Source organism: Patiria miniata, unplaced genomic scaffold (genome assembly GCF_015706575.1).
Source record: "Patiria miniata isolate m_02_andy unplaced genomic scaffold, ASM1570657v1 HiC_scaffold_6, whole genome shotgun sequence".
Taxonomy (NCBI): domain Eukaryota; kingdom Metazoa; phylum Echinodermata; class Asteroidea; order Valvatida; family Asterinidae; genus Patiria; species Patiria miniata.
The window spans coordinates 19581745-19600899 of record NW_024037073.1 but is presented as its reverse complement, the minus strand read 5'-3'; the positions used below and the strand labels follow the sequence as shown (position 1 = coordinate 19600899).

Genomic DNA, 19155 nt, shown 5'->3' with positions numbered 1-19155 from the left:
ATGTTATGGGACAAAATGTGCGTGGATAGATATACGCCTGTCCCACAACATGGCGTCGCGCGCGGCGCGCGTCGATTATCGAACGTGTCTGCAAGCGGTCTATATGCCTGCCATGCAAGTCTGTCTTGCAGTAGACCAGTCTACCAGTATATCTTATATAACACGTGATGTATCGCTTCAACAACAAGAACAAAACATCACGTGAATTCGCACGTGCGTACGCAAGTTCAACTTTTATCATCTCGTGACCATGATCTGTACAATGATTTTGCAGATCAGACTGTACAAAATTGAAAGAAGGCACAAAGGTCGATCGATAACAAAAGCAAACAAAGGCCATTGCTGTCGTTGAGGTTCACTGCATTCATTTTACATTGCTGGGTAGAGGGACATCGACGTTATTAATTCAGCGGTTGCAAGTCGAGTTGTTGGTCGGTACTGAAGTTCGTGAAAGATGAGTCCTAGCTCCGTTCTCCGTTTGTTCGCTTTGGTGGCAGCCGCCGCCATCTTGGCTGTAGAGGCAGATAACTATTGCTGCACAGCACCGCAGTATGTAGCCTCGTTGGGTAAAGTTCAATATTTGACGTCATTTTAGTTTAATATTCCAACCACCTCCAACCACTCCCATCACCCCACCACCCAACCATCCCCACCACCATCTCCAAACCACCACCATGGCACACGCACCCCACCACACAACCACCCACCAACAACCACACCACCCACCATCCAACCACCCCACACCTACCACCCAACTAAGTGGACACACAGTTTCGGGGGGAAATTGGTGTGTTTTTTTGGCATCCTCAAGAAAAATTGTGTTCTGGAACCGTCCTTGATATGTACATGGCATGTGGTACACACACACACAGGCTGATAAGCTCTGCACAGTCTACTTTGTAAAACGAAAAGCATTGGTTGTGATAAACTTTGCCCACGTCTCGTATTTGCTGGTACCAAGTACGCCGTGCTACGAGTCAAATCCCTTTGGAAAGGCGACAAAGGGCGCACATGATGACGTTAGTAGTCCTAGATCCTATACAGACCCATCCAAGTTGCCCTCTTTTTGTGATTAAGTAAAGTTCGATTGGGCTGGCTTTTCACCATTGCCAAGTACGCCGTGCTACGAGTCAAAGCCCTTTTGAAAGGCGACAAAGGGCGCACATGATGACCGTAGTCCTAGATCCTATACAGACCCATCCAAGTTGCCCTCTTTTTGTGATTAAGTAAAGTTCGATTGGGCTGGCTTTTTACCATTGCTGGGACACTCCAAATGTTGCGTTGGTATTTCAACATGCACTTGCGATTGGCGCTCAGCGCATGGAAGCGTCCGATTACTAGCTACCACGACCGCCACCAGAGTGACCTAGGTAGCGGCCATGTTAGCGGGCATTTTTTTTAATGTTAATTCAGGAACGATGAATGCACTAAAGGTTCACTGATGCATTTTTATATCAGTCTATTTCAATATCAGATTGTTGTATAATTTGCATTGACTGCTTTCGCCTTCGAAGGGGTCCTTCGTGATAGAATTCATGGCGTGCCCGGATCACGGTCTCTACCATTGCACAGACGCTGTAGGGAAGGTTGTACTATACGAGGCTTCCCCAATGTGAGGTTATTTTTTTTTCAAGGCTGGTTCCATATGTTTTACAACATACCGGATGTGACGTAGTAAAAGAGGTTCAGAAACCCACATCACCACATCACCTCAACTAATTTCCGTTGTCACATATTTCAGGCCAGATCCAGGGTCTCTCGTTACCCTCCGGCCAAGGAGTTGCCCAGCTGAACACCATTGACATGGCTGCAGACTTCACAAATAACAGAGCTGGCGAGGAAATCACATCTTTCAGTTTCGGAACGTCCACCAAGATAAAAATCATCATTGACTACAAGAACGTTCGTATTACAATTCTCAAATCCATCCCCTCCCTAGAATATTATTATTCCATTGATTAGCCTTTTTTGGACAATGGACCCTTCCTTGTCATGCAAGCTGCGCATTGACTAGTCTGGTTCCCAGACCAAAAGATTCTGACTATTCCTGATGAATCTTAGGTCAGGTAGCTTCCAGTAATGCATTGTATTACAATTAACGTCACGTGACTAAAACGGGAGGAATTCCTCCTTTTTACGAAAATGTCCGAAGTTTGCCGAGTTCATCTCGTCGACGATCGGATAGTGCCCAAGTATTTCCGAGTATAGTATAGGTTTAATTAACTGCTAAATAATTATTAAAAACTTTTGAAAATGAGTTGATAATTAATATTAATTGCTTTCATTAAGAAAACTTGAAATTCATAGACGATTTCGAGCATCAAGTATACTCGGATCGTATGGGCGAACTTTTTGCTGCGTCATGTGCAACCTCGTCCCCAGTGCTTACTATATTTTCAACCTCGTTTAGTGATGGGCACGGACTGCTCGACACCCTGGGGACGAGGTTGCGTCATGTACTATTTTGAAATTAACGACCGTTACCGAGATTTTTCAAAACTCAGTCTTCATTCGACTCCGCCTGCTAACAGTGCTATTTGGGTGCTAATTTTGAAGATTCCAGATCAACATTAGTCAATGTTATCTTACAGAAATAGCAAACTGTATTATCATAACTGTATGATATTACGAAGCAAGTGATTTATTTACAAATTTGATCAGAACATTAAAAGATATGAAGCGAAATCGGAAACTAAGCCGAGCTTTGAAAAAGAGCCGCCAATGTCGTCATGTTTATTTTTAGCCACGGAGGCTGCCTGACCTACGTGAGCGTCGGGAATAATTGTCAGGTCTAGGGAACAAGACTACGCATTGACCAATCAGATCACGGCTGTTGGTCAGGTGACAAAGGTAGCTCGGTCAAAAATGTACAAAACCAAAAGTGGACGGGGCTAATGAAGTAAATTAAAGGGGTGTTGGTCACCTGTCCAATCCTCGACCTGTCATTGGATGGTTGCGTTCGAGCGTGTTACTCTTGCTATACTCCCGAGTGCAGGAAACTGTTGCGTGCGCGCGCCGCTCCGAACAAACGTCTGATGTGTGCATGCAAAATTGACGCGACGCGGTCTCTTGCTCTCTGATTGGTGAAGGCCATGGGGGGGGGGGGGGGGGGGCTTGCATTGTTGATTTAGGATTATATGCAATCGTCTTTCCATAAACCTCCGAAATTAAGCTTCGGCTAATGTCGTGATTTGTTGAAACTTGACATTCAAATATATACATTCAATGTACTCTCTCTTTTTTGTCATTCGATTCTAGAATGTCATGTACACCATCATTGGCCAGAACTGCACCAAGTCTGAAGCACGTGGTGACTTCATACAGTGCATTCCAAGTGAGTTAATAAGATTTGAAGGAATTGCGTTGTGAAGTAAGCAATAGGGGTCACGTTGCGGTATATTGCACCGTGTAATAAGAATTCTCGTTTAGGTGAGGGTAGGTGAGTCCAAGTGTTTCACACAGCACCCTTGAATATCCAACTGCTGCAGTCTCAAAAGGACAAGACTCTATAGACCATGTGCCTACGGATTCCAGATTCAATGTGGCAAAATGTATAAGCTGGCGATACCGGTAGGGGTTAGCCCCATAAATGTGGCCAATTTACTGGACTACCTCCGTAAATAAAGGCCACACTTCTACCATGTACAAAAACATGTAGAACTTTGTCAAATTTTGATTTTCACATTTAGGCTTAGTTTGTGGTTTATTTTTGCTTTAGAAGAATACTCACCCTCTTTATGGGCTAATCGGAAAGTGCTGCCTTTTTCAGATGTCTAATTTTCGTGAAATTTCATGTTGACATTTTGATACGCAAACGTGTGCAAACGAATCTGGAAATTTCACAAAAAAATAGACATCTGAACTAGGCAGCACTTTCTGATTAGCCTATAAAGAGGGTGAGTATGCTTCTAAAGAAAAAAGAAACTACAAACTAAGCCTAAATGTGAAAATCAAAATTTGACAAAGTTCGACATGTTTTTGTACATGGTGGAAGTGTGGCCTTTATTTACGACGGTAGTCCAGTAAACTGGCCACATTTATGGGGCTAGCGCTAGGTAGGGGTTGGAAATGAGGCAAGAGAAAATGTGAGCCCACCTTGTGTTTCCTTCAAAAAATAAAAATTCAAGGAAACTGAGCCGAAAAGCAGAGTGTACATGTATATAAGCACTTGCCGACATCGGGTAATTTGTAGAGATACCGTGATGGGTGTCATTTTCTTTCTCAACTTGAATGAAAAGAAAGAAAACAAGTAAGGAAGAAATACCTTCATTTTGTGCACATCTGCAGAGACTGCCCGCTTCGATGGTACCTCCTACATTGGAGACAAGGATCTGATGATAGACTCCTATTCGTTCTTCGAGAATGTGCCCATGGTTTTCACTGGCAATGCCTCTTTGTCCGTCACCCACATGGGCTGCGTCCCGGTGGGCGTTGCGCTGATAGGCACAGCAACCCAGACCTCTCCACGTAAGTGAATCATTAAAGCCACGTAGGATCAAAAGCACCATATACTAAAGATTTTGAGCAATTGGGTCAAGTTCATGTAAACACTAAAATGCACGAAACGCAAACGATCATGCCTTTAACCCTAACCGCCCTGAAATCCGCTTTGCCAAAGTGGAGGAATTTGGAGGATTGAGGTTACATGGCAAAAGTGCATTACTGATTTCGTAGGATGCACTTTGTCAAGGTCTTAATAGGCCGGACCTTGTGTTGTTTTTGCTCAGCCATGCATAGGCCTGGATTATGCTTGAAATCACTGCCGCAGGATTTTGCAGGATTCAGGCAGTGGTCACCCCTCCACGGACCATATTCAAGAAATAATGGAGGAATTCGCAGGATTGAGGCTATATGCTATTTTTCCATGCATGATGCCAGTATTGCAGGATTTTGCAGGATTGAGGCTACATCTTAGCAAAAAGGCCTCGGGAGTTAGGTTAAAACGAAAACGTAAAAGACGTATGTAGAAAAACAAAATGTCGTTGACAATTCCCGGCAGAAACATGAATTAAGGCGCACTGCTGAGTTCAACAGCCTTATTTTTTTTTTTTTTTTTTTTGGGGGGGGGGAGGGTTGCTCGTCTCTTCGTGCCAGAAGATGCTTCGAAATGACGTTGGTGGCTCTCGCCCCCGACCTACTCCCAACACGTAAACAATGTGTGCCGTCATTATGAGTCACTCCTCCACACAAATGCTGCTGTAAAAGCACTGCAAATTTTGACAGAAACAAATGATTTTTTTTGTTGTGCCGACAGCAATCCCGTTGGTCAGTTCCAGCGGATTCTACAACTTCACGAAGGGAATCAGCGATCCAGGGAGGTGGTTCAACGTACCTTCCATCTGCCAACAGGTAGGCCTGCATGTTAACCGTTCTCAGCACACTATCAGTATCACTGTACACCCATATCATTCTCAGTTAAAGGTAGCTATCTAGTGGCAAAATATCAAAATTGATTAAAAAAACATCAATGTGTCTATAGACGAGAGATTCAATTCAAGAAAGATCCCCCACGGTGTAATTTAACAATGCAGTTTTAACAGTGTAGTGTTCAAACACAACACAGCTGTGTGATCAGCACAGGCACGGTAATGTAAAAAAGAATTCAAAAGAACCTAATGTCTGTGTAATACTTTGGCAATAACTCATTTCAGTGGGCCTGACGTACAAAGTAATACGAAGTTCACTTGATTTTATCAAGGATATGCATATACGGGAAAATCTTATTGACTTATCTGACGATCAAAATAATAACCACTAACTGAAGTTAGTGCACAAGGTCCACGCTCGAACAAAAATTAATCACATTCGCGCTTCAAATCCACTAAGCTCCGCCCCATAATGTTTTGACCAATCACAGCCGTGTTTAAAGTCTGACACGCGTGCACGAAATGTTCGTATGACGCGCGCGTCTGTAACAATTAGTGTGGCGTGGCATTGGAGGTTTGTGCAGTGGGCGGGGCTAAAGAGCGCGCGCGACATGAGGTTGCGCGCGCCGCCTATAATATAACTCACAGGATGAGTTTCTTCATTCAAGTGATGCATTCTCTTTTATGTCTTGGCACACAGAGAGGGATCGGCAGATTCCAACGTTCCCCACTTCCGATCTCCGATAATCACAAGGAAGTCATGCAGCTGGTCTCCATCTTCAACTCCGTGATGCTGCCTGCTTTCAAGAAGCAGTAGACGTCAATGACACTAAAATGACAAAAAAAACCTGAAGCGCCCATTCCACGAATAATTGCCCTTGCTTAATCTTTGAGAGAAATTCGTAGTGTGTTAAAAGTTTTAGATCCACAAGGCCTATATAGACTGAAATAATTATGATATAAAGAGAAGTAAATGCGACACGCTGGTAACCAAGAAACTAAAATAGCGTGAGCAAAATACTAAGAAATGCTGAGGGAATTTTTTTTAGGAAAGCTTCCAATAAGCGCATGATTTAGATTTCAACTTAATAATGTAGCTGATTTAAACCTAGGCTTTTGTCTTATTTAACATTTGGATATCTTGACAACCGTGAAATGAATGAAACTTTCAGACCAGGCTGTAGCGTTCTGCATTTTTTTCTTCAATCAAGTATATAAGAATAATAATTCATAAAAATGTTTCGTTCGATTTAGTAAAGTGTTGTGTGATGTAGTGTGTTTGCTTATGTACAATTTTAGTATCCATAAGCTCTGCTTTTATTCATTAAAAGTGATTTGATGATTTTAAAATAGACTTATAAGGTCATTATAAACAGATTAATTTTTTTATAGACTCATGTATTCAGTGAATACCATTAGAAGATGGAAAATGAGTAGATGTGTTAGAAAAGGGTAATCCAAAAACAATGGGTTGATACGTAAATGTCATGAAATTGAAAAATATATTGAAACATTCATGTTAGATAATTTTTAGAATTCGTATGATATGCAAGATTCCATAAAGTTCTGAAAATAGTGTATGCAAATAAAGGAAAGCAATAATTGCAAAACAGTTGGCTTTTAAGAATTGTTTTGAACCATTGAGTAACCCACAAGAAGTGGCCCCATTTGTCATAATGTGCAATTATTGTACCGGTGTCATATGAAATTTGCACTCCATACAATTTGATTTGTTTCACCTTGATGGACTATAACTTGTAACTGTAGTGATTTTGCCCAATGAGCAGCGGCGTAGCTCCGGGTGGGGGGGGGGGCGGCCTGGGGGCACGCCCCCATAAACAAAATCCGCGCCCCCATGTCGTTCCCCCCCCCCCCCACTAGAAAATTTTCAACCGGCAGGAATGCACAGTCCTATGAGTTACCATGATTAGCTGGTTGAACATAAAGTGCCCGTTTCCACGATTTTTTTTGGATTTAGTCACCGAATCCTTTTTTTTTGGCGAGTGGCTGTTTATTTGAACGTCCCGTGGCAAGAAAATGTCGGTATATTGTCTGGCATTTACCAATTATCACGATATCTGTTTTGAACAGCGCCCCCAGATGGTGTCCCCCCCCCCCGGATCTAATTTTACAGAAGTCGAGTGTCCGGTGAAAAAAAAACTCTGTCCACCTTCTTGCTCAATGCTTTAAGCATGGATGAAGTTGCCCCCCCCCCCCCTGTAACATCCATCCGGATAATTATCTTTGATCTCCTCTGGAAATTAATTTTTAATACATAGTACCCCATTAATGAATGTCTGAAACGTTTATGATACTCTATGGCCACCACTGATCTCTATTATTATTGATATCAGTGATGGTCACAACATGCAGTTACCAGCACTGACAGAAAACCAGTGTAACACGTGATGTATCGCTTCAACAACTTAAAAAAAACACACGTAGGCCTGAATCACACGTCGTGTTTTTTTATTCCTCCATGGTTAAGCTTAGTCATATACTTTTAGTTTCATCTCGTGACCATGAACACAACTAACAGCACGTACGTTACTATAATGAAAGCTGGATAAAAGAAAGCACAAAGGTTGAAAGCAAAAGCAAACAATGGCCATTTCCTGTTGATGAGGAAAAGCACTGCATGCATTTTACATTGGTATCTAGTTATTTTCAGTTGTCGATGTTGAGTGTTACCAACAAGATGAGGCCCAGCTCCGTTCTCCGTTTGTTCGCTTTGGTGGCAGCCGCCGCCATCTTGGCTGTAGAAGCAGATAACTATTGCTGCCAAGCACCGCAGTTTGTCATCTCGGCAGGTAATGTTCCATTTTGAACGTTCATGTTTAGGTCTGTTACCACACAGGGTAGGCTATACAGCGTGTCCCAAAAAAATGTCCCTCTCACAGACCACAGAATAATTACCAAAATCAAGTTTTATACTCAATTAAGTTTACATATTTAGAAAGCCCACTTAATTTTGTAGTTCCTGTGAAAATTTCAAAGGTGTCGCTTCATTGGTTTTGAATACACAGGCTTTTATGTAACAGCAGTGCTTTCCGGCCCATTCCAAGTTTGATAAAAAGAAATGCACACTACAGACATACCATACCTTTTTTCGTGCTTCACTTTTATTTCAACAACTGTGTTCTTGTTTTTGTTATTAAGTAACTAAGGCAAGTTCATTTACTTTTTGTATGAAAACTAATCAAAGTTCAGTTCCACTGGTCGTGTTTGCTTTCACAGGGTGTGTTCCACTTATGGTTTGTTCTTCAATGTCCAGCTTGTAAACCTTTATTGTCCTCCTGCACATCCTTCCACCTGCAAACTTGGAATGGGCTTAAAAGCACTGCTGTTACATAATAGACTGTGTATTCAAAACCAATGAAGCGAGACCAATGAAATTTTCACAGAAGTTACAAAATTAAATGGGCTTTTTTAATCTGAACACTAAATTGAGAATAATACTTGATGTTTGAATTAATTTAGCAGTCTATCAGAGGGACATTTTTTTGGGGGACACGCTGTATGTAACACATACTCTATAGACCGCTTGCAGATGCGTTCGATAATCGACGCGCGAAGGCGCGCGACGCCATGTTGTGGGACAGGCGTATATCTACCCATGCACATTTTGTCCCATAACATGGCGTCGTGCACCTTCGCGCGTCAATTATCGATCGCGTCTGCAAGCGGTCTATACCCCACCACCACCATCACTGTAGCATACCCAGCGCTTCATGAAACGGAGATTCGCTACACCGGTGTACCAGTATACACATTTTCAATGGGGAGCGCTGATAAAATCCTACAATCATGCACACTATAATGACCTAATAGTGTACAAAACAAATGCTCCCTTCTCTCACGACTTTTTTTTGGGGGGGTGAGACAATTGGCATGTGACGTCAACGTCTAAAAATTCCTACTGCCATTTTGTATGGAATTTATTTTGGGGTGCTACACACAATTATTTTTGGACGGGGGCCTGGACGTACTACGAACAAAGTTTTAGGCCATTACCCATTTTAAAGCAACTTTCGTTTTTTAAGGCCGGTTCCATATTTTTTTTGACAGAATATAACAATGAGAGAAACAGGAAATGGTAAAAAAAAAGTTCAGAAGCGTGATGACCGGCCACATCATCTGTTAATCAATCTGTTGTTCCATATTTCAGGCCAGATCCAGGGTCTCCAGTTACCCTCCGGCCAAGGAATTGCCCAGCTGAACACCATTGACATGGCCGCAGACTTCACAAATAACAGAGTTGGAGAGGAAATCAACTCTTTTACTTTAGGAAGGCTGACAAAGCTGAAAATCATCATTGACTACAAGAACGTTCGTATTAGACTTCTCTAATCAATCCCCTCCCTAGAAAAAAATCCATTGGTTACCCTATATCTAGACGATGGTCCCGTCATGCCACCTAAGCACATGACCAAACAGATCACGACTGTTGGTCAGGTGACCACATTAACTCGGTCCCAAAGATGTACAAAAGCATAAGTGGGCGGGGCGTGAAATTTCTTTTCACAAACGAGATCGGACAATATCAAAAGAGGGCGCTCTGCGGTATGCATATTCATGATGTCCAGGGAAATTTGAGAATAAGTTATATAACAAGGAATAATAGTGTTTCAACCACCAATGATTGGCAGCCCATTCGTGGACGTTGGAAGAATTCCTGACTTCTAATCAGGTGATCCGAGTTCGAATCTCAGTGAGCATTTTTCAATTCTCATTTTACCTTTTAAATAAGTAAAGTGATGAAGGGCCATTTCTCACAAGACGTAAAGCCTATTTTGGGTTTGTGTTATGGGGAACAAGGCATTAGACATGCATGTAATAAACCAATCAGAAGATGGAAATCGGATGTCGTTTGGGAAAAAAGATTCGCGGGCGGGGCGTATGAAGGTACTGGTGTTGGTCACCTCTCAATCTTCCGACCCCGTACCTGTCATAGGTTTTGCCAAACTCATAATAACCCAAATCCTTTCAACACTTCTGCGTGGCCTCGACAATAATAGTACAATTCAAGTTAGATATCAAAGGACGTATAGCCGATGGCAATCAATATTAATTTGTTTCCCTGTATCAGCAGTTCGCCTGGGCAACGCTCAGAAAGAACGCCGATTGTGTGCATGGCTTATAAAGGTTGTTTATTGGTCGATTGCTGTCAGCTACAGGAGTCACCATCAGTAGACGCCCGCTGATTGGTTACAATATGAAGGTCATTATGGGAAGGCATGGCTTGCATTGTCGAATCGGGATCATTAGACGCTCTTCTTTCGATAAACTGCCAAAGCTCCGGCCAATGTTGTGATTTTTCCTTTAAAACTTGACATGTATATAAAAGTATACTTTTTGGGTGTCGTTCTAGAATGTGATGTACACCATCATCGGCCAAAATTGCACCAAGTCGGAAGCGCGTGGAGACTTCCAGCAGTGCATTCCAAGTGAGTTAATAAGATGTGAAGGTTTGCAGTTGAAGTAAAAGCAATAAGAGTTGGTTTGAGTGTTTCATGCAGCACCCCTGAAAACTCACAACCTTCTGCAATCCGACAAGACTCTGCGTATTGACGTAGGCTAGAGAATCCCGAGCCAATGTGGCAAAGTGTACATGCACACAACGAGACCTGCATTTAGGGACATCCGAACCAAATATAGCCTATTTGGGTTGGGAACCGTGCAAACAAAAGAAAATGAATCCCGAGTTTCTGTCCGAAAAAAATATTCTTTAAATAACCGATCTGGACTTCTTTTAGCATTCCAGAAAAAAAATAGTGAAAAGCGGAAGTTATCAAGACTTGAACCGGTCACTTACAGCTGTAGCTATAGGCCCACATTGTGCATATTCTGGGTGTCATTTTCAACTTGACTTGACAAAAGAGAACAGAAAGGGATTTTAAAAATCTTCATTTTGTAAATCTGTATGTAGCGACTGTCCACTTCGATGCTAGCTTGGGGACAAGGAAATGCTGATAGTAACTGCTCAGTGAAAAAATAACTGCTCTCTAAAAAAAATAACTGCTCAGGAAAAATAATAACTGCTCAGGAAAAAGAAAACAATGCTCTAGAAAATAACTGCTCAGGAAAAAAACAATGCTCTCGAAAGAAAAAGTGTCGGCACTAACGGGCTTTCGTAATAATATACTTTCATTCCATAAGCATGAACATACCCAACAGCACGTAATGGGAAAAGGGCGCAAAGGTTGAAAGCAAAGACAAGCAAAGGCCATTTCCCGCCATTAAGGAAAAGCACTGCATTCATTTTACATTGGTATCTAGCCATTCAGCTGTCGATGCGTTTGTTCGCTTTGGAGGCATCAGCCGCCATTTTGGCTGTAGAGGCAGATAACTATATTGCTGCACAGCACCACAGTTTTTCATCTCGGCAGGTTAAAGTTTCATTTTTAGAAAAAGCTTCATTTTGTATACATCTTCAGAGACTGTCCACTTCGATGCTAGCGCCTACCTGGGGGACAAGGAGCTGCTGATAGACACATACTCGTACTACGATGATGTGCCGAAGACTTTCAGTGGGAACGTCTCCTTATCAGCCACCCACTCGGGCTGCGTCCTGACCGGCGTTTCGGTGATGGGCGCGGCAACCCAGACGCCTCAACGTAAGGGAATCGTTATTAAAGGCTCATTTGCGGGAAACTGTCTGTCTCGCCTGCTATTTGGGTAGCCTAACTTTGAAGATTCCAGCTAAACATTATTCAATGTTTTCTTTCAGAAATATAAAACTGTATGATAATAATTATATAAAGCAAGTGATTTATTTTTAACTTAACATTTCAAAACACTTTTCAACAAACTTTTAATGATTAAGCCAAACCGGAAACGAAGCCGGCATTTGACAAATGGCCATAAGTTGGCACATTCACAATTTGTGACGTCATTATACCTCGGGAGTATTGTCACTCCCCTACACAAATCCAAATGCTTTAGTAAAAAGCATTTCAAATCGATAGGAAAACAACACATTTACATGAAGGATATTTTGCCGACAGCAATTCCGATGGTCAGCTCCACTGGATTCTACAACTTCACGAAGGGAATCAGCGATCCAGGGAGGTGGTTCAACGTACCTTCCATCTGCCAACAGGTAGGCCTGCATGTTAACCGTTCTCAGCACACTGTACACCCACGATGGCCCCCTTCAATGGCGAAAGCATTGTGTCAGTTATTGTCAAGTTAATCCATCGTGGGGCAGTTGCTTTGTTCATCAGTAGGTATGGCAATGTTTAGACTAATCACAGCCAGTCGGGATAAAATAATGTCCGACATGCATGTTCAAATCGTTGTCCACCGTTGATCTCCACGTGACCACGTCACGTGTGCATTGGGCGGGGCTTCAGCGCGCGTGCGACATGCGCAAGAGTTGCGACGCCTATAATGTCACTCGCATGATAAGTCTGTTCATTCAAGTGATGCATTATTTTTTTATGTCTTGGCACACAGAGAGGGATCGGCAGATTCCAACGCTCCCCGCTTCCGATCTCCGATGATCACAAGGAGGCCATGCAGCTGGCCTCCATCTTCAACTCCGTGATGCTGCCTGCTTTCAAGAAGCAGTAGACGTCAACTGGCCGTAAAAACAAATCGAAGCGCCGATTCCAACCGTAATTGCTCTTGCTAAATCATTAAGAGAAATTCGTAGTGTGTTAAGATCCAATAGGCCTTGAACTGAAATAAGCACTTTATGTAAACAGAAGTAAAAGCAAGCTAGTAACAAAAACTTAAATAGCGTGAGCAAAATACTTAGAAATGCCAAAGACAATATTTTTTTTACGGTAAAGCACCGAATGTGTATATTCACATTGGATTTCATTAAGCGTCTGATTTAGCTTTCAACTTAACCATAATGTAGTGATGTAGGCCTATATGCTTTTGTCTTATTTAGCATTTTGATATTTTTGAAATGACTGAAATCTCGCGCACGTCTGCAGAATGCGATGTACTGTGTGGCATCATTCACAACTACGTGTACACTAAACCAAAAAAGAAAGAACCCCCCCTCAAAACTTTTTTGTCTAACTCGAAAACTACTGGGCACATCTTGCTCAAAATAAGACTGATCAGTACAGAAATTCCTTGTGTGAACCACAACTTGCAAGTATATACAAAAAATAATGTGCAACTGTTTTCGGTATCATTTGTCATGAATTGCATAAATTCGTACATAATTATCACTGTTTTGGGCCAAATAGAGAGTATGGCTGGATTGTTAAGGATTTCTGTACTGATTAGCCGTTATTTGAGCGAGGGGTGATCATTAGTTTCTGAGTTAGACAAAAGTATTGGAAGGGGGGGGAGGGACTTTCTTTTGTGGTCGAGTGTATAGCAACCAAAAGCTCGGTTTGTTAAGTGTCGAATTGTTAACCCCCGGAATCCGCTCTTGCATGGCTCTCGCAAAAATAACATTTATTCAAAATGCGTTTTGTAGCCAAATTAGGGAATTCCAGGACGTGATGTTCCTTTCGGAACAAATAAGCCTATGCTATAGAGTGAAATTATACACTTTGATATTAAAAAAAAGTAAAAGCGACAAGCTGGTAATCAAGAAACTAAAACAGCGCGAGAAAAAAAATACTTTAAAATACAGAGAAAGGACAGTTCCCTATAGGATTTTTCTCCTTTTTTATTTTTTTAAAGAAAGCACTAATTTAGTTAATTCAGAAAGCACCATCGTATTTGACTATTCATACATTACATTCGCTTTCCATTAATCACATGATTAAGCTTGCTAGTAGTTCATTCGTCTTATTTAGCATTTGGATATTTGACAACCTTGAAATACTGAAATTTTTAGAGCAGGCTGTAGCATCTTCTGCAATTGTTTTTTCCCCTGTGTGTGTATACTGACTTTATTGAAGCAGATTTCTTCAGATAGTAAAGTTTTGCGTGATGTATTTGATTTCGTCCAATGTTATTCTGCATAAGCGCTGGTTTCATGATCATTCTTTTAAAAATAGATTTTAAATAGATTTATTAGATCATTATAAATGCATAATTTATAAGATCCGCGTAGTTCTTCAAAGGCTGATACAGTCAGTGCATTTGTACCATTATAATATGAGAAATATAATGAAATACACCATGAAACTCTAAAAACTATACATTTTAAACGCGTATATATAGGAATGATCAGAGATACTGCAATAATTCATGTTCTCAATAACATTTACGTAGATGACTTTTTAACAACCATTACTATAGGCCAATCTCGTTCGATCATTTCAGAAAACACTATTTCCAACAAAAACATTCAATGTTAAATGCACTTTATCATTAGAATTAGTATATATGCAAGATTTCTTATAAAGTTATGAAAAGAAACTATGAAAATAAACGCAAGCAAAAATCGCAAAACAACGGAGATGTTTTATATTGTTTGGAATCAATTGAGTTACCCACCAAAAATTGTGGCCCCATTTGTCGTAATGTGCAATTATTGGTTACTGATTTACCGGTGTCATGTGGAACTTGCACTCAACTGCAATGTGATCTGGACTATTAATCCCTCACACGTGACCAAGGGCGTCGCCATGATTTTTTTCTAGAGGAGGGCAAAGCACACCCCCCCCGAAATCCCTGTACTTTTTCAGCATGTTCTCGATTTATCATTTTTCGAGGATGGGCAAGGACATGTTGAACCCCAACCCATTAAATTAACAGCAAAATAACTTCGCACCTCTTTTCTTTCATTTTTTTTCTGTTTGTCCCTCCTTTTTCCCTTTTTTTTTGGTTTCTTTTCCCGGGGGCAAGCGCTCCACCCCTTGCCCCAGGCCCTCGCGACGCCCATGCACGTGACTATTGTAATTCGGTCCACTGAGGCATGCGCAATGCAACCAGGAATCCATATTCAAAGTCCAAATTCACCCAACACCCGGGGGGGGGGGTATTTACGCCCCTCCCCTCCCCCATATTGTAAATGAGCACGTTTTTTTTCCAAAGTGCCATTTTTTCAAGAGCGCCTTTTTTTTAGGTCGTGCAAACGTCTGCAATTTATTATTTTGCCTCTTTGAAAAGCGCCACGTCGTCCGGTAGTGCACATAATCCGCTTTTTACAGCACTCCATAGGAAGATGGTGTCCACCAGTGGCGTGGCCACGGGGGGGGGGGTTCCCACAGCCCCCCCCCCCCCATGAAACCTCGCCCCCCCCCCCCCCATGTAACCTTGTCGTCCCCCCCCCCCCCCCAGTCGCCCCCCCCCCCCTGAGATTTTGAGTTTCTAAAAAAGTTATCATTGATCTACATGACGCCCCCCCCCCCCATGAAATGTTCCAGCCCCCCAGCCCCCCCCCCCCCCCCCCCACTGAAAAATTCCTGGCTACGCCACTGGTGTCCACCCCCCCCCCCCTTTCCTCCCCCAACTCCAACGATCTACCTTTCAGCACTGATGAGGAGTGCCCTTTTTGTTATCTAACCCCCTCCCGATCCCCCTAAAAATGACCTTGTGTACGAACACCTCTGCTCAATCCTTTAAAAAACCTAAACCGTAGACCCGCTCGTGCCCCCGAATCAATTTGCTTGTTGTGGTGGTCTATTGTAGTCCAGGGCAGTTTTTTTTACACCCGAGGGTTAGGCCTGCGTCAAACGTCGTGCTTCTGACGTGTCGAATGTAATTCATTTCCGTGTGGCAAAAGCGCGACAGAACTTTTATTAATGATGATAAAAAAAGCGAGGGGCTCGGGTGTCACTTGCTACGCTTTAATGTGATTGCGACATCTGGGAATCCCCGCCCAGACGTCACCTGACGCAACGGGGAATTCCCTCGCACGCAATATTATTTTTCAGGGTGACCGTTTTAGCCGAATTTCGGCTAAATTTGACAGAATTGTTCGTAAAAGAACGAGTTTGACAGAAAATTTGACAGAATTGATTGTAGGGGGGGGCAGATTTCTGCAAAATGGTTATTTGACAGAAAAAAAACATAGCAAATTTGAAAAAAAATGGGTACATTTGTTTAAAAAAAAAAAACCTTCAATCGTTTAAAGCAATAACCTGTATAATGGGCCAGGTTGCCTGGTCTAGCTGCTGAGGTTCACTGGGAACCGTAGCCCGACTGCGTCTGGCCGTACAGTACTATCGCAAGCTCTGTAGTACGGCCAGACGCTGAATGCCTCCAAAAAGACTGAATTTTTTTGGCCGCTGATGTAGCGATTTTGCTACATCTTTTGATCGAGATTATCTTTTCATCCAGGACAAACATTTCCACAGTTAAGGTTCTTAGTCGTAGAGCAACTCATACCTTTTCGAAAAAACGTTCTTTGGTCTCAATATTTTCATCCATCTGGCCAAAAGACGACTTTCAGTCATCATCTTCCACAAATATCGTCCCGAAAATGCTCCCCCATGCGATTTCAAAATGGCGGCCGCGCTGTAACTCATGAATATGCATGAAGTTTGTGACGTACACCTCGTGTTTTTGGACGTGCGTGCGGCGGCGCCGTACGTACATATGTACATGTACATTACTTGTAGACAACAGCCCAGTACGTGCATGCACACGTACGTCCGCGCGGCGGTGTGCATGCACGTACTGGGCTGTTGTCTACAAGTAATGTACATGTACATATGTACGTACGGCGCCGCCGCACGCACTTCCAAAAACACGAGGTCATACGTCACAAACTTTTCATGCATATTCATGAGTTACAGCGCGGCCGCCATTTTGAAATCGCATGGGGGAGCATTTTCGGGACGATATTTGTGGAAGATGATGACTGAAAGTCGTCTTTTGGCCAGATGGATGAAAATATTGAGACCAAAGAACGTTTTTTCGAAAAGGTATGAGTTGCTCTACGACTAAGAACCTTAACTGTGGAAATTTTTGTCCTGGATGAAAAGATAATCTCGATCAAAAGATGTAGCAAAATCGCTACATCAGCGGCCAAAAAAATTCAGTCTTTTTGGAAGCATTCAGCGTCTGGCCGTACTACAGAGCTTGCGATAGTACTGTACGGCCAGACGCAGTCGGGCTATGGGAACCGGATCTTCGTCTTGAAGCAACCGCATTTTGCCTTATTTTTTTTCTCACATTCATGACATCTTTATGTGACGAGAGATTGTTTATAATATAATTTGAATCTTAATTAAGGCAATACTACAACATCTTCATGTGATTTTAGGTATTTATGGTGTAATTCGACTGATTCTAGGGAATTTGGCAGATTTTTGAAGTGCATTTAGCAGAATTTGGGCATGACCTTACGGTCACCCTGCTTATGATGCGTATGTAGAAAAAGATACGTACGTCACTACGTGTATTTAAAAAACAACATCATTGAACGGCATTGGGACATTTAAATCGAACTCAAGCATTTCCTTGTTGAATAAGGTCGTGAATTAAGTCTTCGAAGGTTGCTCTGGGTAGTAGGTAAGTGAAGACGCGGGAAGACGTCTATTTGTGCCACTGAACTTCTCCTTTTAGTTGCATGTCTGTGGTTCATGTTACATACCGACTGTATTTTTGTATTTTGTTTCTGTAGTATGGCTTACACGTTACACGTTGGTGCACTACTGTTAGCAATTGTGGCAATTCAACCTGCTTTGTACTTTAAAACTTTGCCCGCCCCCCAAAAAGTTTTTTTTCTCTCCTTGTCTCAAATACAGTATGTCCCCAAAAAGTGTCCATCTATTTTTTAAATAACTACAAAACCATGAAGTCAATTTTGAAAATGTTTGATTGTGCGTCTATTGAAGGCAACAAACTTGGTCAAAAATATGTTGTTGTGATCAATCCACAATTGTGCAGTGATGCGTGACTGAAATTCAATGAAACTCATACTGGGTTTGGGCCAAGGATTAAGGAGTATCTGCACAATATAAACAAATTTGACTTCATGGTTTTGTAGTTATTTCAAAAAATAGTCAGACGGACACTTTTTTGGACATTCTCTAGAATACGGTTTACATAAGGTGAGAGATGTTTTCTGGTGAATATTGAAGATTGATGTTTGCTCAAAATGATGTACATTTTGCATTCTGATTGTGTCAATTCTTTTCACTGAGCTAAAATTTGAAGAACTAGAAAAAAAGGTATTTAGAGATAGCAAATTACATATTTCAATGTCTGAAAGTTGTACTAAGACTATCACTATCAGAAATCCAAAATAAGCCACATAATCAACCAAATAATTTCATTTAAACAGAAAGGTTGGATTTTTTTTTACTTGATCAATTGCTACATTTCATTATCAATGAATTTTTATTGAGTGGGAGTCATAATATCAAATGGGAAGATGGAATTTTCACCTATAAAATATCCTGAGGGCACTGTTCGAATGGGATCTAACCATTAAAGGGAATATACATCATTTGCTTTTGCTGTAATTTTCAGAAATGGGTGGAATTGGGGGGTCGGAAATATAAAGCAAATATAGTTACACTAACTTTTTGGAGGTTTTGGGTTCGAAAATGCTATAAAAACCAAGAAAAACGATCATTTTCCTGTAGTCTGGTTCCCTGACTCCATATAAGAAGAAACAGAGCAGTTTACATACATTGGGGAATTGTAAGGTCAGGGAACCAGTTTAGCTGGCTCGTACCCGTTTATAGGTTTGTAATCGATTGCAAACAAGTGCAATGGTCAATTGGGGCCAGTATTTGATAAAAAGCCAGTTGTTTCCAACGCTGATCGGCCGATCAGCGTTGGAAATTGATACAAAAATACCACTTTTCTTGAAAATGACAGTATACCAGGTGCCATAATTTTACAGGATGCTTTAGACTGTCATTTACCAACATCCTGTTAAGGTATTTCGCAAAAACTTGATAGTTTTATTTTT

The 19155-nt window shown here is 41.7% G+C and overlaps 2 protein-coding genes across 7 annotated transcripts in view; both read left to right on the top strand.

The window, feature by feature from the left end:
- The first annotated feature begins 211 nt into the window (after positions 1 to 211).
- Positions 212 to 13449, top strand: LOC119742481 (development-specific protein LVN1.2-like). Of its 3 annotated transcripts, none has more exons than XM_038218422.1 (6): positions 212 to 566; positions 9535 to 9695; positions 10738 to 10813; positions 11804 to 11983; positions 12374 to 12468; positions 12825 to 13446. In XM_038218422.1, the coding sequence occupies exons 1-6, from the start codon at positions 455 to 457 to the stop codon at positions 12939 to 12941; spliced, it is 741 nt and encodes a 246-aa protein (XP_038074350.1). In that variant the 5' UTR covers positions 212 to 454; the 3' UTR covers positions 12942 to 13446. The 3 variants fall into 3 exon arrangements, with proteins under 3 accessions (XP_038074350.1, XP_038074349.1, XP_038074348.1); XM_038218421.1 differs by lacking the exons at positions 9535 to 9695; positions 10738 to 10813; positions 11804 to 11983; positions 12374 to 12468; positions 12825 to 13446 and adding exons at positions 1742 to 1902; positions 3259 to 3334; positions 4288 to 4467; positions 5255 to 5349; positions 6067 to 6990 and having other exon boundaries at positions 249 to 566; XM_038218420.1 differs by lacking the exon at positions 212 to 566 and adding an exon at positions 7766 to 8176 and having other exon boundaries at positions 12825 to 13449.
- A 4163-nt stretch (positions 13450 to 17612) lies between these two features.
- LOC119742480 overlaps positions 17613 to 19155 on the top strand; it is a 39398-nt gene continuing 37855 nt past the window's right edge. For all 4 annotated transcript variants that reach the window (XM_038218419.1, XM_038218417.1, XM_038218418.1 and 1 more), the window contains exon 1: positions 17613 to 17744. The gene's annotated coding sequence lies outside the window, so the exon portion shown is untranslated. The remainder of the gene's footprint in view (positions 17745 to 19155) is intronic.

Coding starts and splice junctions, on each gene's coding strand:
- LOC119742481 (XM_038218420.1), top strand. CDS start 8,005: ATGCATTTTACATTGGTATCTAGTTATTTTCAGTTGTCGATGTTGAGT. Junction 9,696..10,737: donor TCATCATTGACTACAAGAAC/GTTCGTATTAGA, acceptor GTGTCGTTCTAG/AATGTGATGTACACCATCAT. Junction 11,984..12,373: donor GGCAACCCAGACGCCTCAAC/GTAAGGGAATCG, acceptor TTTTGCCGACAG/CAATTCCGATGGTCAGCTCC.